The sequence below is a fragment of the Drosophila obscura genome, unplaced genomic scaffold (genome assembly GCF_018151105.1).
Source record: "Drosophila obscura isolate BZ-5 IFL unplaced genomic scaffold, ASM1815110v1 contig_150, whole genome shotgun sequence".
NCBI classification, from domain to species: Eukaryota; Metazoa; Arthropoda; class Insecta; order Diptera; family Drosophilidae; genus Drosophila; species Drosophila obscura.
Window position 1 is genome coordinate 461,693 of NW_024542736.1, and position 16,614 is coordinate 478,306.

General features: G+C 43.0%; 1 protein-coding gene across 1 annotated transcript; it reads left to right on the forward strand.

Annotated features, from left to right (window-relative positions):
* The first annotated feature begins 9,324 nt into the window (after window positions 1-9,324).
* On the forward strand, window positions 9,325-10,319 carry LOC121403830 (transcription factor kayak, isoforms D/sro-like). The gene is made up of 2 exons (XM_041591733.1): window positions 9,325-9,631; window positions 10,267-10,319. The coding sequence occupies exons 1-2, from the start codon at window positions 9,376-9,378 to the stop codon at window positions 10,317-10,319; spliced, it is 309 nt and encodes a 102-aa protein (XP_041447667.1). The 5' UTR covers window positions 9,325-9,375.
* Window positions 10,320-16,614: the final 6,295 nt, after the last annotated feature.

Here is a 16,614-nt window from a genome sequence, read left to right on the forward strand (position 1 = left end):
CCAACTGCCACAACACAGAGTGCTATTTTTAAGAGTGCGACTGCACAACTTTGCTTTTCTCACGCGCTCGTTTCGCAGCTAATTTGTTGCATCGTTGCCTGGTGGCAAATGGGCGAGTATGTACTTGCAACTGAAGCTGCCACTCAGCTGCCACTCTGGGGGTCAGAGCTGCCCTTGCCGTGAGTAATTGCCTCACCCATTGGCGTGGCGACTTGCGACTTGTGGCTTGCGGCTTCGGCTTCGGTTATACCTAAAATAGGTTTTACGCTGAGTAAAATAACCAAAACGAAACCAGAAGAAAATAAGACTTGGAATGCTATTAATAGACGCTGAAGTCATTCCGTTGAGGGGGAGGTAGCCATAGCCGTTGCCGTTGCCGTCGCCGTAGCCGTATCGCAGGCGATAGAGCTGCACTTGCATTACTCATACGCCCTGTCCTCCCCTACCCACCCAGATCTCGCGTGTCTAATTGTGCGGCAGAAAATAAAGCGAACAGCAATTGCCTCTGCCTCTGCCTCTGTGTATAATTAAATAGTTTGTCGTGATAAAGTTGTGCAAATATTGAGATCATTATGGTAATTTCAGTTGCAGCAAATCCATCAGCAGCAAAAGCTGGCAACAGCAGCCGCATCTTGGCCATTCATTTTTCGCTTATTAAACTTGAAAATATGTTTCGTTTTTTGTTGCTTTTCTGTGTGGATTTGTCACCGATGTTAAAGCGATGCTGGCAATTGGTGCCGATTGGGCACGCAGGTGTGCGGCATACAGCCTTTAACGAAAATTCACATAATTTTCGCGCTCGAAGCAGCCACAAAATGCATTAAATGTTGTTACCATAGAGCGGATGTATTAAGTTTTGCTCAATCGAAGTACCTCAACCCATAGAAGATCCAGTAGCATCCGCTCATCATCTGGTTGTATCTATTATTCGACACTTTTTATCGATACTTTTAGTATGCATACAATTTAATATTTTTTGTAAATATTTATTTTTATTTTACCACTCAATATTCAACTTTCATTTGCGATTCCTTCACTTGTTCCACTTATTCCTTCAGTGTTACTTTGCATCTTTATTTCATTTGTCATGTTGTGGGTATCTTGTAGTCGTTACACAAACATTACCCATCTTAGTGTTTCTTTTTGTGCGACTTTGGACTTCGACAAAACGCCTCGCATTCGATTCAATCAAAGCGCAACGCTTGCCTCGGATCGCCTCGCCTTTGGCTTTGTTTTCGGCATCTTTTGTTGTTGTCGCTGTTGTCGCCGTTGTTGCTGTTGTTGCTGTTTCAGTTGCAGTTGTTACAAAAATTGTTGAAAATTTTAAATTAGCTGCAGTTTGCATTGGTTAATGTTTCTACATTTGTTCTCCATTTCTAGGAGCGGTCTATTTAGCATTTACATAGCCACAGCATTCTGCCGCAGCTGGATGTTTTAGATACATTTCCTCCAACTGAGACTGATGACATTTGTGTGTGTGTGTGTGTTGTATCCACCAGATTGTATGTCTCTAAAATATACATACAGTTTGAATATTTAAACAGCTGCTATACGTGCGCAAGTAGTTAGTTAATCCAACAATAAAACGGATAGCAGCATCGTAATCCATCTCCGAGTCACGGGGCTACTCCCCAGATAAGTTAGATTTTCTTTTATCAACTTGTAGAAATCCCAAGATTGATAAAATGCGATGCGCAAATTAATTCCTACTAGAAGGAAGCGTTCGATGTACTCGTAGTACGAGTATTTTTAGTAATATTCTTCTCAAGTTCGTTAGGTTGCTGGGCGGGAACTGCTCTTGAGTTGGGCATCGTATCCCAACAGAAACCCACTGATATGAGTACTTTATGAAACTCCAGAGTGCGTCATGGGGGTTTTCCCCGGCATTAACCCCAAATAGGAACATTCGAACGATATTTATGATATTTATTTTGTTGTTGCAAGTATCCGTTTTGTGCAAACACGAGGCAAACAGACAAATAATTATTATAATGAACCAATATTTGGCGAGGGCAAATGGACAAACCCCCAGATCAAACAAGGCCCATCCGAGTATGGCAAAACACGATCTGCTCTTCAATAGAAAAGGAAACCACAAAACCAGCCAAGATAAGACATGGAAATGTCGTACGGCTGTGGGGCTCGCGGTCTGTCAGTGCGTGCCCCGCTTGATAATGGCAGACCACAAGCCAAAGACGATACGAGCACGAGGATGAATCATCCATCCATCCATACGGCCATCCATCCAGTAACATGGCGACGCGTGGACACTGCTCTGCTTGCTCTTTTCTTGGCCAGCAGCCCCAACTGTTCCACGGGTTCGGCACGAGCGACTCAGACGCAGAGCGTGAGGAGTGGTAGGGCAGCAGGGGAGCGGCGCCATGAGTGAAATGAACAAATAAGTAAATAAATTTACAACTGGCGGCTGCATGCAACATTTTGTCGATGAATGAAAACGTGCTGCCAACTGGTGAAGCGGTGCTGGGGAGTGGAGGCGGTAGGGGTCTAGGGTGCACAATTAGAGCGCCTGCAAACAGGTTTTTGGCCACATGCAACAGACACAACACAACAACACAATGGAAATGGCAACAGGCAACAGGCCTGGGCTTGGAGTCGGGCTCGGGCTCGGGAGTCCGGGGCTTGCCGCACACGTGTTGATGTTGTGGCAGCGCCAGCTGAGAGCAGGCCCGACTGTGTCGCCTGCCACCAACCACCCACCACCTGGAAGCAGCCCCTTAACCAGTATCCCTCCCCCCAGTCTACCATGGCCATAAGTGGGTCAATTACAGGCTGCCATTGTCGCTTATATTACATATATCTATATATGTACATTGTACATGTGTATGCTGGCATGTATTTGTATGCCATGAGTGTGTGTTTCTGTGTCTTGCGAAATAATAAATTCAATTTCACAAAATGAGCCAAAATCAGCCAAGACCAAAAACCCGAAAACGCGTCAAAAAATTGATTGTGAAATTATAGGTAAGTACTTCTGTGGCGAATCGGTAGCCAAGCGGTCTCTTCTACGGAAAACCACCCAGCCCTATTGCCATTTCGTTGTCTTACAATTATTTATTAATAATTGATTAATCTTGATTTAAGGCACCGCCAGCCAAATGAGACAATTGACCGGAAAGTGCATGAAAGTGTTTATGGGTGTGTAGATTCGAACTGATTAGCGCGCACGATCGCCATTTTTAGAGATTACTTGTGGAACGGGTTTCATTTCTGATAGGTCTGAGATAAGGCTAAAGTTTTTGGTGTAAAGACTTTTTTTGGGGGGCTTACTTGTGGCATTTTTGAGGGTTATAATCTTATCCAAATGTTCTCACACTGAGAGCTATTACGTGTCACGTATTCGTGTCACGAATTCTGCACTGCAATACAGTGTCAGAGAACTTTTGTCATCTATCAAAGCCCAAACCTAGAACTAGTTAATCAACCCCCTGGATTGATAATTTCAAGTCTCTAGCGTGGATCTACAAAAGCATATTCCAGGCTTGGGTCTGGCTGCTGCCTGCCAGATTTGGGATCTGCTCGGTCTGCTCTTTTTTTTTGGGTCTGGATATCAGGGTCCGTCTGTCTGGCTGTCTGTCTGTCGCTCGGTCTGTCTCTCTGTCCCTCCTGCCTGCTCCGATCCCCATGCCATGTGTGTGCCGCGCCGACGCCTGGCTACGGCGATGGCGATTAATTACCCCCCGAAACGGCTTTGCTGATTTCAGCTTTACGAGCCTTTTTTAATTTTTTTGCTGGTCGTCTTTTCTTTTCTTTTCTTTGGCTGACAAGTTGAAATATGCGTCGGACACTTTTGCCAGCGAGAGAGGGGCATAAAAATACCAGAACTTGGGGTTTGTTATTTTTTTTTTGTTCACTTCTGATTGTTGGTGTTGTTTTTGGGCAGGCTTTTTCGGTTTTTATAGTTGTTTTTTTTTGGCAGGGCATTAAAACATTTTGAGGTTTCGTTGTGTTTGAAGAAGTTTTGAAGGGGTGTGGCGGGTGGAGCGGAGTGGGTGGATTGGAGCGGTTGGCCAAATCAGGCGAATCATTTAACAAGAGTTAAGGGCCCTTTTATTGTAGGGGCGGTGACGGCGAAGGTGGCCGCGTTGAATAATTCATATTTCTAGACCTAGGTCCAGTAGTCTCTCGGAACACAAAGTGCAAAGAGAGCGATCGAATTTGTATTTGGACAAGGTAAGGTGCTGTCATAGAACGTCTCTCTACTATGCACCTACAAAGGTCGCTTGGGAGCCTTATTGCCTTACCTTAACATAAGCACACCCTGCAGCAATCGAACGAGAGAGGCAGGAGAGAGAGAGAGAGGGGAGAGATGAAATTAAACAAGTTGGATGAGCTGTTAACATTTGTCGCACCGCTCTAATGTGGGTTAGAAATCGTAACGCTGCCCCGTCACCGCTCTCTCTCTCTCTGCTTAGGGGGGGATTCTACGATGAGTCATGCCATAGAGACGTCAACGATGGTCTGGCCGCCGCTTATCAGGGAATACGAAACGAAAACCGGGAACTGGAAACTGGCAACGAACTGAAGACGTCACTGTTCTTAAAGAAAGCCCTCACCGATAAGGATATATTGGGGGGAGGGCAAGAAAACACGTCATAGCCATCGAAGTGACATTGCCTGATCAGTGACTAGCGATACGGTACACGCGGGGATGGGTTCAATGTACAGGTACAGTGGGGGCCACACCTGTTGCCCAAACTACTACAATAAAACGAACCTGCGGCGCAATAAAGCAACAGAAGCTGCCGCCGAAGCTGAACATCAGCAGCAACAACAAAAGAAGGCAGAAATCACGCTACGATCATAAACGCAAAACGTGCTAAATAAAGCAACAACAGCCCGTAAGGAAGAGAAGACTAGGTTGAGTGGGTCGAGTTTTGAATACCCTTTAAGCTGCATTTAATGGACAAAATCAAGAAAAAAAAGTATTTTCACGAGTTATATTCTGTTTGGAGCATGAAGAAAAAGATTCTGTGAACATTTTTAGCCAAAAACTCTTGGTAGGAGTTATTTTCAGCTGTGCGTTTCCAAGCTCTGCTCAAAAACATATCATACCTTCTGCTAGGGTATAAACAAAGAGAAGAATCCAGTGGGAAGTGCTAGGAAGTGCACTGAATGGGTTCCGGAAGGTGGGTGCGGGGGGATCTGCTGGAATGCCAGCAATTTCCCCTCAGCTGGTGAAGAAGACCGTGCAGATATAAATACGGACACGGATAGAGGAGGAGAGGAAGAAGCGAAATGAGGCCAAGGCAAGCAACGGACAGCAGCAGCAACAAAATCGACAGACAGTCGTGGTCGTGCGATTAAAAACGCCCACGGCGACTGCGGGGCGACTGCGGGCGACTGCGAGGCGACTTCTGTTCTTTTGGCGATTCTCAAACACAGTCCGTCCTGCTCTCTCTCTCTCTCTCTCTTGGGACTGCGTGTTTTGTTTTGGTTCTTAATATTCTTAATGGAAGGAGAGGAGGATGGATGCAGGCACTCAAGGTCTATTTTTATGAGGTGAGTCTTCTCAGATCAGACGAGTGGCCTATTGGTAACGGTAATACGTTCTGACAGTGTGTACAAAAGAGGAAGGAAAAATAACAGCTGATTGTCCCATTGCACAAAAACACACAAACTCCTCACAATTTAAACCCCATAATGTACAAATATATGCAAGTACAGTATATAAGTGCCTGAAGTTCACTGTACCCGTTACCTTAAAAGCGCCGCGTATTATTAACTCAAATATACAAATATATACATATGTATGTACATACATTTGTATCTGTAAAAACAGAAACAACAAAAACACTCGTACATCAAAAATGACTTAAAATCTCGCCACACGTCAATGGAATAAATGCAATGCAATCTCTGTACAAGTGTGCGTGCGACTGTATCTGTGTGTATTTGTGGAGACCGCTCCCAACAATTTGTATCCTCGTTTGGCTCCTTCTCGCTCGTCTCTCCCCTGGCTTGTGCTCCATAAACAATGAGAAATGTTGCATCCGCCTTTGTGGTTGTTGCTTTTGTTTTTGGGGATTTAAAAAAAAAATGTCATTAACATGTCAACGGGTCGCAAAAGTTCAGGAATGCTGTTGCTAAAATGTTTATGGAATTGGATTAATAAATGGCAATTGTTGAGAGGGGGGCTATATTTTTATTAATATTAATCAGAAACGAACACCCATATGCCACTTATTTCACTGTTGCCAAGCCGCAAAGCGCTAGAAGTCTTTACAAGAACGGTAGAGTTAATTATTCGCTCTCGCGATCCCTATCCCTATCCCTCCATCGCCATCACCCCCACCTGCAGAAAAGCTAACAAAAACAAGCACCAACAAAATATATGTGACGCCAGGGCGGGCACAAGGTGTATTTGTAAAGGGTGAGACATCCCCAGAATGCTCTCCTACCAAATGTTCCTATTTAGCATGGGTGCAAAAGAGCTTGATAGTGGGAGTGTCATTCCAACCGAAGGGGATGAACCTCCTCCACACCCCTATATCAATACCCCTTTGGGCGGGCAGAAAAGTCAATGATCGGCAGAGCGTCGCAGTCGCGATTCGGGTTTGTTGTTGCTGTTGTCATAATTAAACGCGACAAATAAAATTTGAAGGAAAAAAAGAGCCGCCGACGCCGACGCGGACGCAAACGTCGTCGCCGTCGCCAGGGCAGCACCAGGCAATAATACAACAAAGAGACAAACAATAAATTCTTCAATTAACATTCGCACAGGTAAAAAGCGTCGCGAGAGGGAGAGCAAGAGCAACGCAACGCGTGAGAGAGACAGAAACCGAGCAGAAGAAGAGCAAGTGAAACAGAGCGAGGCAGAGAGCGTGACGTGACTGCTGTCTCTCTGCATCCATGTGTGTCTATGTGTGTGTGTGTGTGCCAGGATCATTTGCATTTTCGTTTCGGCGTCGCAAGGTGTCGCATACAACAACAAAAAAAAGCTGATTAAAATGCATTTTGCAAAAACAAAAAAAACAACAAGAACGAAAAAGTGGGCACGTCGCGCATATTTGCTGTTGTTGCTGCTGCTGCATAGATTAAAAATCAGCAAAAAAAAAAAAAATAATGAAAAAGGAGAGGGAGAGCGCGGCGAGTCTCTCCTCTCGTATTCACAATTTGTATACCCTTGAAGAGCGTATTATGATTTTCACTCGATATTAACGATCAGATCAGTCAAATATAGACAATAGTTTTTTATCTAACCAAACATTGGACAATGCAGTATGTGATATATGTAAAATAGCTCGTTCGAATTTGATTCAAATCGGATCGAAAGAACGATAGATCATGTGTATATTTTTAGCTTCCATTGAACTTCAAGGGTATTAACATCTTCGGCCCCACGTAGCTGGCCTTACTTTCTTGCTTGTTGTTTTCTGGCTGTTCTACATATTGTTTTTGTAGTTGGAGCTGGCTGACGCTGCTGCCGCGTGCCTCTTTGCATTAGTCATAGCAGCAGCGGCCGGCCAGGCAGAGCCCCGAGCACCAGACACCAGAAGACGGGACACACACATTGTGTACGCGCACGTTGCCGAGTGAGATCTATGCCAGCGGACAGAGCGGTTCACCTATATGCACAGCTATTAACCAATTGGCGCCAAATAGTAACGACAAACGCGAAAGGTGTTTTCTGGCTGGACATTGACGGGGGGCGACCACCCCAGACACGCGATTAGTCACAAGAGCGAGGCAGCAGCAGTGGCCAGAAAGAGCAGCCCGCAGAAAGAGAAACCGAATCGCGCCTCGTAATTATTTCTTTTTTTTTTTTTGACAATTTTTTGGGTTTTTGCAAGCCTGCCCGAGAGGCAGCTTTGAGCCCCAGAACCTGGCTGGCGTGAGAGAGCGACGGAGAGAGGGATAGAGAGAGAGAGCCCCACACCACCCCCACAGAGACCCCCAACGAAACAGCAGCAGCAGCAGCAGCAGCAGCGGAGTAACGAAACGATCGCGCGAAACACTTCGGCTGCCTGCTGGCCGAGCCCGAGCGTGTACGTGTGAGAGTGGAGTGTTAAGTGTGTGTGCGTGCCTGCCTTTGAGCGCAGGTTTATCAAAATTCGATTTTCATTTTCTGTTTTAATACAATTTTTGCCGTACTGCCGTGTGGAAGTGTGTGGGCCAAGGAGCAGCCAGAAAGCAGCTAAAGAAACGCGAACCACAACTGTAAAAAGAGTGCAGGAGAATTAAAAAAAAAAAAAAACAAAAACGTAATAATAATAATAACAAAAACGTGCAATACAAGTGAAAAAATAAGAAAAACAAAAGCATATTTTTAATAAAATAACAAACAAGCTGTGTCTCTGTTTCGAATTCGGTTTCGACTTTGCGCCTTTGTTTATAGCGAAAAAAATCACGTAATTTAATCCGCGAGTGCAGGAGAGGTGCAGGAGAGTTGTCTCGGCCAGCAGCAACCACCCCCGACCTGCTTGTGTATGGTGTGTGTGCTTACGCGTCGTTTACCGTTAACCAACCACTTGAACTGCACGTGCAGATCGACCCCGTCCAAGGCAGTGCAGTGGGCAGTGGGCGTGTGTAATAAAACCCCTTCTCCCCCCCTCGATCAGAAAAGAAAGAGAGAGCACATTTATCAGTGCGAAGAAAAAGGAGAAGAAGAGAGAGCAGGAGAATTGAGTCATCTTCGGACATGAGAAAGTGCACGGATTTATAGAGGCGGAAAACACATAACAAAAACAGACGTGTTCAGAATTTCACTTGTGATTTTTTAAATGTAATATTTAAGAAACTTTAAACAAATACAAAGTTAAATGTTTGAATTTAAAAATTTTAAAAATTCTGTAAAATTTGCTTAAAAATATATTTCTTATTTTTGTTCCATTTTAGAAGCGTCTTAAAAAGGCAAAAGTGCCAGAACACCGAGATATAGTTATTAACGAATACAATTAAACCCAAAAACGAGTTGCCAAAAATTAAATATAAATAAAAACAAACTAAAAATAACCTGTGGAGCGTGTAAATAAGATTAAAAATACATTAAAATGAAATCCAAAATAACAACTTAAGCTGAAGAATGCAACAAATAAAAATTACACAAAGATAAATCAAGCCAAAAATAAATAAAAAATATCAGTGGAAAAAATCACAAAAAACAAATAAACAAACAAACAGCAGACAAAGGAAGGAGAGGACAGGAAAGGAAAGGAAGGCAGGCAGGGCGGCTGAAATTGCAACAGACATTTTTGTGATAAACGCTGACAATTTGTTGCACGTTGAATGATTGCCATAAAGACCATCGAAATGCAGCACAACAACAGCAGTAGCAGCAGTGGCAGTGGCAGCGGCGGCAGTGGCAATGGCAATGGCAGCCATCTGCAGCAGCAGCAGCAGCAGCAACAGCAGCAAATGTTGCACCAACAGCAACAGTTTCAGAATGATTACGTTTGGGCCAATATCGGGAATATCAGTGGCAACAGCACCAACATCAGCAATGCACTGCAGCTGCAGCAACAGCGAGGCGCCTCCTGGATAGCCGAATGCAATAAACAGCGCCACATTACCAACAATAATAACAATATGAATGTCAATTACAATCAGCATTTGACGCAACAGCAACAACACAGCAACAACAGCAGCAGCAGCAGCAGTACATGCAACCATCGTACAACAACTACACGCAACTGCAACAGCAGCAACAACAACCGCAGCAACAACAACAGCTGGTGCCTGCAACAACATCGCAATCGAACAATTGCTACTATCCCTGCCTGCAACAGCAACAACATCAGCAGCAGCAGCAACAACATCAGCAGCAGCAGCAGCAGCAATTCCTTGCCCCCACCACCACCCCATCAGCTGTGGCAGCAACAGCAATTGCAGTCACACGGCAAGTGATACAAAGACATGTAAGTACAGACATACTCGTACGTATGCCCTTAGAATGCTAAAGATAAAGAGGAACAAACGAAAAGTTTCCAACAAAGAAAGCTGAAACCGAATATGCCGAATTATGCTAGCTTCTCTATTCAAATTATATGTTCTATATCAGTCGAAAGGTATTCTTTTGATATCTATGCTGAGTTGCTGATAGGTACTCCTTCTAGGCATATCTTGTATTCTGTAAATTTATGTGGGACTATATCTATTGGTGCAATGAATGTTTTCTTAGCGCTTTATCAAAAGTTTGCAGTGAATTTAAAAAAATTCTCTATAGGATTGGTTTATCGGATAGGAGCACAGCGGTGCATGTAGATTTCTTATATGTTCAAAATTCCTTGAAGTATCCCCTATATTTAGTGATGGATCTCTTCATAGCGGGAAAGAGTCCCCTGAGTCCCCTGAGTTCCTGAAGGGGAATAAAGTGAAAAAAGATTGGAACTACTAGCAAATGTGTTCCCTTCAAAGGAAGGAGCTATACGAGTTTACCAGGAATAATTGAGTCGAAACAATGAAAAACCACAAAATGTGTCACCCTCCCACAGGGAGGTATGCCGTTGCATACGCATTAGCATTTATTATATATGTATCTGTATTTTCCATCCCTCTTCCACCACTCGCTACATCTCTCTCTGCCTCTCATCTCTCATTTCTCGGCTTGAGAGCTCTTTGTGATTTGTTGTCGCCTTTCATTTTGCGGTTTTGTGGGCGGCGCTTGGCCACTCAAAGTGGAGTGTTCCCCACCTCCCCCCGCCTTGCTGTGGTTGCATCTTTATAATTGCGCCTTACTCGCAGTTGAGATTTCGTGAGAGCGGGAAGTCTCTGGGGGAAAAACTAAGGAAAATGGCGGACTCTTGTGGGGCGTATGGTTGATGTGGTGTGACATATGTACATCACGTATACGACATGTAGTTGTATTCGGAGGAATAGAATAGAGAGGATTGCCCTGTTTTCTTTCCAAAAAAAAAATATATATAAAATGTATGATTAAATTTGGTGCTGCTTTATCTGTAAGTAAATATTTACTGCCCCTCGCCTCGGGTTCTGCTTTCTGTGGCGTGGGAAAGCCACTCCCCAAAAAACAAAAAAAAAATGCACATAAAACAAATAATAAAAAATACATTTCGAGCAATTTAATTTGTTTAAACTTTGGGGAGGGGGGAAATTTCCAGATCCTCTCGTTAAATGCGTATATATATATATACATATGTATGTATATGCAAACAGAGTATTCAGAGTTTATATGCGTATATAAATGAATTTAAATAAATGAATCCCGTAGACAGTTTCAGATTACAGATTGAACAGATTCCGTATTACAAGTGTTGGCTTGCCAGTTAGCTATATAACCAGATATATACGATCCTCGCAGTAATCCGATCACATTGTGATAATCAGTCCAGAGTCAGCTATAGCGTCATCATGGCGTAATAATAAACGCGGTGATGCATGCTCTTGGTGGCGCGACCAACAGTCTACTTGGTCGGGGCATTATCATCAACGCCAACAGCCAAGAGACAGCCAGCACACGACACTCCGGACTCGTCCAGATAAGATGTCGCTTGAGGCCCGAAGTCACGAAGTGTAGTGCCAATCCGGCCAGGAAGTTGTGCCATAGCGCGAGAGCCCTAAACAGCGGACAGCGACAAGTCGAAAGCGCAAATAAAAGCGTGAAATCCGTAGAACGGAAATGCCAAGAGCATTGAATGGTGTTCCCGGGGCAGGGGAACCTGATTAACGTTGTGGGAGGTGCGACGGGTCTTATCTACGGCTCGTACTCGTCCAAATGATGACTGGGCCAAACACTTTGCTGTTGGTTAGGACCACCTTTTACTGGTATTTCTCTGATAAGAATTTAGGGGATCATCCAAGGGCAAGAGTACCTCTCCAAGAATTAGAAAGCTTTGGAAATACGAAATCTTCTGGCTACAAAGAACGATATTCGTGTATATTTTATATCAAAACTACACTTTTCCTGTCATTCAAAGAGTATTTCATGATTTATTGTCGATGTAATTTGATTCTTTGAGTACATTTTCCTACGATATCAGTTTCGATTCGTTAGGTAAAAAGCTACAACATATTGAAGGGTGTATAATGGATGACTTCATTATTGTGTATTATTCTTTGTGTATCGAAAGTCATAATTTGTGTTGTGTTTATATAGAAATAGGGTTTTGTGGAGCACTTTTTCACGGTCACTATGTGAGTAATTGCTGTTCTTTCGAAAAGGGTTCTACTTTTCAGTGGCTTGTTTATACGTTTTATTGTTAAAACTATTTAAGTGAAGGGACTTTTTTTTTATATTAGTTCTCTAACATTTGTTCCACGATCTGCAAAGTCTTTTCTGTTGTTCGTTCTCTATATTCTGTTATAGTAATCAATTTAAAGGAACTGAAATTATCTAAGATAATTTTAAATATGAAAACAAACGCTGAAAATATTTACAAATGCAGGGTGGAAGCAGACACTTTTGTCTCCAAAGACTGCTCCTAATCTAAAATAATACTATTAAATTCCTCCAGTGATACCTCATTCCGAGTCGCAGATTCATGTGCCAGATATAGTTGCTGGTAATGCTTTTCTATCTAAGATAATTTCTCCACATTCATCATTCGCGCGTCAGAAGACCCTGCAAATATCACTTGAGTATTAGTTTTATTTAATCTTCAGAGATTACTTTGAAGATTAGTTCCTTTTTTTTCTTAATTTAAACAAGTGCCTCGGGACTAAGCTATATGGTACTATGTTTCTATTTACACATATGTGATCTGCGTATGCATTCAGCCTAAAAGTATTTATGCTCTGGTGTTAATAGTTTTCAAAAGACATGTGTGCAAAGAGCCAAATGATAGGTGAGCTTTAACTTTTTTTGGTTCATTCTGGCTATAATAATGATCCGATTGAAACGAGTCGGAAATCTATTAGATATGATATTTCTTTTCATTTGTATTTTTTTTTTTTTGCAAATCATGGAAAAACACTTCCCTCTGGCCTTACTGAAACATTTCCAAACTGAACGCAATCGTATTGTTAAAAGTTCAATTTTTTTTGTTGCAGGAAATTGCGAATTGCATCTGTTTTGTGGTCCTTGAACCTTGCCGCTTTCGGCTGCTGTTTCTTGGGTACTCTGTGCCTCTCGCTTTGTGTCCCTGTTTTTGTTTTTATTAATTATTACAAAAACAATTAAGATCTTCAAATTAACAACTTTAATTTGCAGTTGTTGTTTTTGTTTCTTGTTGTTGTTGCTTCTGTCATTATTTCGTATGCTTAATTTTTTAATGATCGCTGCTCTGTTTCTGTGTTGTTGTTTTCTTAGTGCAAAACGGTTCTACAACACAACTCATTAACTCATTTTGTTAATCATTTACTGGCGTTGCAAAGTGCTGCAGCGCGCCACGCCTCCTCGTACTTGCGCGCCCCCATTAGCATTTAAGTTTTTATAATCAGCTGTTTTCCGAAGGTCTCTCCCTCTCTCTCCCGTTCGAAATTAGATTGGGATTTTGATTGTTTTATGGTTGGGTTTTTGTTGCTGTTCTTTCCAGAAGGCTGTCGAAAGTGTGTCCATGAAATACATTTGGGTAGGCACAGACTGAGGCAGAAAACATCAGAAATAACAATCGAAACTGCATTTGAATTGCTTTTGTGTGGAGTTTTTAGTTGCCAACGGAAATGGTTTGGTATATGATTAATGTGGATGAAAACAGGATCGAGCGACGCTTCGTTAAATAACTCTAAGCCGCTTTCTATTCCATCTCGAATCTAGATATATGTAAATGTATCTTTCCGTAGCGAATAATCTATTCGTTTTGGGGAAATCTCACTTCCACTTCCGTTAAGTGTTAGAAAAACTTCTTCCGATTATTCATTTAGTTCTAAGAAATCTAATCGTAATTCCACGAAATCGATGACTTCAATTAAACGAATCGATGACGTCTTTCCATGACGTGATCCTAAGTTTAATCAATGTACAAATTATTCAACAGATCGTATCGCCAATGAGTGAATACCCGCAAAAGTGTTGTTTGACTTAAATAAATGATATGTCGGTAAAGCGCTTTATATTAGAATATTACAATTACATATGCACGTAATCTTATAGTTAAATATAAATAGTTTGCCATTATTCTGGTTTTTTATTGTAGTAAATCTTGTACTTATAAAACGGTGAATAAGGGATTGGAAAATGTGGTTTGGTTAGCACGATAGAGACACTCCGGAAATGGTAGATCAGTCTATGCGTGTGTTTATGGAAGCTAATATATATAGAAATAAGGATTGGAAAGTGACAAAATTATAAATTAATTAAATTTTCTAATAAATTTAGTTATTCTATGCATATACTCATTCTAAATGTGTATATGTATCTATGGTGGGATATGTAAATATAACATAAACAAATATTGAATTAAATGTGGTGGCTATTCCTAATGGATATCCCACATTAAAAACGACACAAAATCTAGTCCAAATCTGTTTAAGACTCAGGAATTAATTAGGAAATATGGCTTTTGGTTATAATTAAAGTGAAATCCTGTCCAAAGATAAGCGCTTGCAATATTCTCGCGCCCATTTCCGTTTCCGTTTCGCATAAAAACTCAAAAAGTGAACCCCTTAACCCATGGTAACCCATAAAAAATTAACCCACTCGCGTAGAATGGTAACCTAATCAGTGCACAATGTTGGCCTAGAAGCCAGTCGCCTGGCAAATGGCTTAACAACAACAGCAGCAACAAAAGCAGGCCATCAACCCTCTCAACCTTGATGTTGACTGTCGACACTTCTGGCCCGTCCGTACGTCCGTTCAGTGGGAAGGGGGACACAGGGCCAAGCAAGGCGCGTCGCCAGTCAAGTCGGAAGGCACTCAGACACACGGCTCTTATCGCTCCTCCCGCAGAGTGTGAGAGAGAGAGAGACGAGACGAACGAGGATGAAAGGCGTGGAGTGGAGAGAGTGAGAGGATCGTATCGTACCTAATGGCAGCGACATATTTTCGGCTACCTACCGCCCGGGGCTAATGGAAAAGGATCTCGGATCTCAGACTCGAATCGGGGACGACTGCCTAATAGATGCATTTAGCACGCGCCCAAATGCATCTCAGAGATACATTAACTGCGGCAGAGCAAGACAGGAGAGCAACAAATGGTTGCTGCCTCTGAACCTGTCTGAGGCTTCCCTCTCCCCTTCTCCCTCTCTCACTCTCTCACTCACTGAAACACTTCATCGGTGTGCGGGCATCTGTGTATCTGTGTGTAAAAACCCCGTGATGAGTCATCCGCATGGCGATGCGTGGCATACATAAATCCAACATGTGCCCCCAAGCCTCCGCCCCCCTCCCGCTACCAACAGACTGAGTGGGATACCACTTCAAAGCGAGAATGAGATGGAGAGACAGAGAGTGAGAGAGACAAAAGAGCGGCACGGCATTAAAATCAAAACAAAACGTTCGTTCGTATAGAAAATGTCAACAAACGAGCTGCGCGCCAAATTCCAACATTTGAGTGGAAACCACTTTTGAGTGCAATTCAAATGTGAGTGCGAGTACGAGTGCGAGAGGAAAGAGACGAAACGCAACAGAGTGAGCGGGAACATAAAGAGAGAACAACGTCGTAAGAGCGAGTGACATATTCTCTAGCTGCTTTAACAATCGCATGCGATAAATGATTCGAGATTTTGATTTCGATTGCTTCTGTGTGGGTATGATTGTACGCTCTCTCTCGCGCTCTCTTTCCTATTGCCTTTTGCGTTTTTCCTCTGTCAGCTATCGTCTAGTTTATCTTCACATCGTCATTCGTCAGGGCCACGGGAATCATGTGGAGCATGCGAAAATAGTTCGTCGGGGAATTTCCCACATGTGAATTTGCGGTTTTTAAACTGGTTCCAAGAAGTTTTTAATTTTTTTTGTGGATTTCTACGGGGTCAAAGTATTTTATAAATTTTTGGTACGCTGTGAAAACTAAATATGTACATATTTGTAATAAATTATTTGAATCGTATTATCTACCTTGGCTATAAGAAACCTCCTAAGTGATTCGTTGCACAAGATCTTTCAATTTTCTTCTCAGCCCTGGTAAAACATCCTTATTGGAATGGTACTAATGTAAAACAACTCTATTCGAAGAATTACCTTATATGATTACAACTGGTTCCGTTTCGATATCTCCAGCCCTGGCTTCCACGCAACGTAAATTTCCAGTCCCCTGCCCGCCAGCGTGTGACTGTTTGTGTGTGTGCGTGTATCTGTGTGTGCTGACAGCCTGGTGGTGTGTGTGGCGCGCAATGGCCAAGACGTCACCCGACGGTGTGGATAGCGGTCTGTTGCTCAGTTATTTTTCGCTTTTTGTTAAGGCAACGCGACTGCAGCAGCGGCAACGGAAAGCCACGCGGCCGCGTCCCCCCGGAACAGTCTATCTCTCCATCGTCTCTCCGTGTAGTTAATCAGTCCTCCTGTCACACCCCACACACCCCCCGGTCATTCCACCACCATTGCCCTCCCTCTCGCTCTGTCGCGAGTCGCACTGTCTGCGAAGCATTCGCGTTCTCGCTTTTACACGCAGCAACTGTCTGGCTGGCGGCGGACTATCACGGTGGCTGGAGCGGGACAGCATACAAGAAACGTTTTTATTGTTATTGCCCCCCACCCAATCCCTCGCCCACTCTGTTATTGTAGTTGTTACATTGCCTACATTCCCTTAAAAGAAAAGTGTA

Coding starts and splice junctions, on each gene's coding strand:
- LOC121403830 (XM_041591733.1), top strand. CDS start 9,376: ATGTTGCACCAACAGCAACAGTTTCAGAATGATTACGTTTGGGCCAAT. Junction 9,632..10,266: donor CAGCAGTACATGCAACCATC/GTACAACAACTA, acceptor CCCTATATTTAG/TGATGGATCTCTTCATAGCG.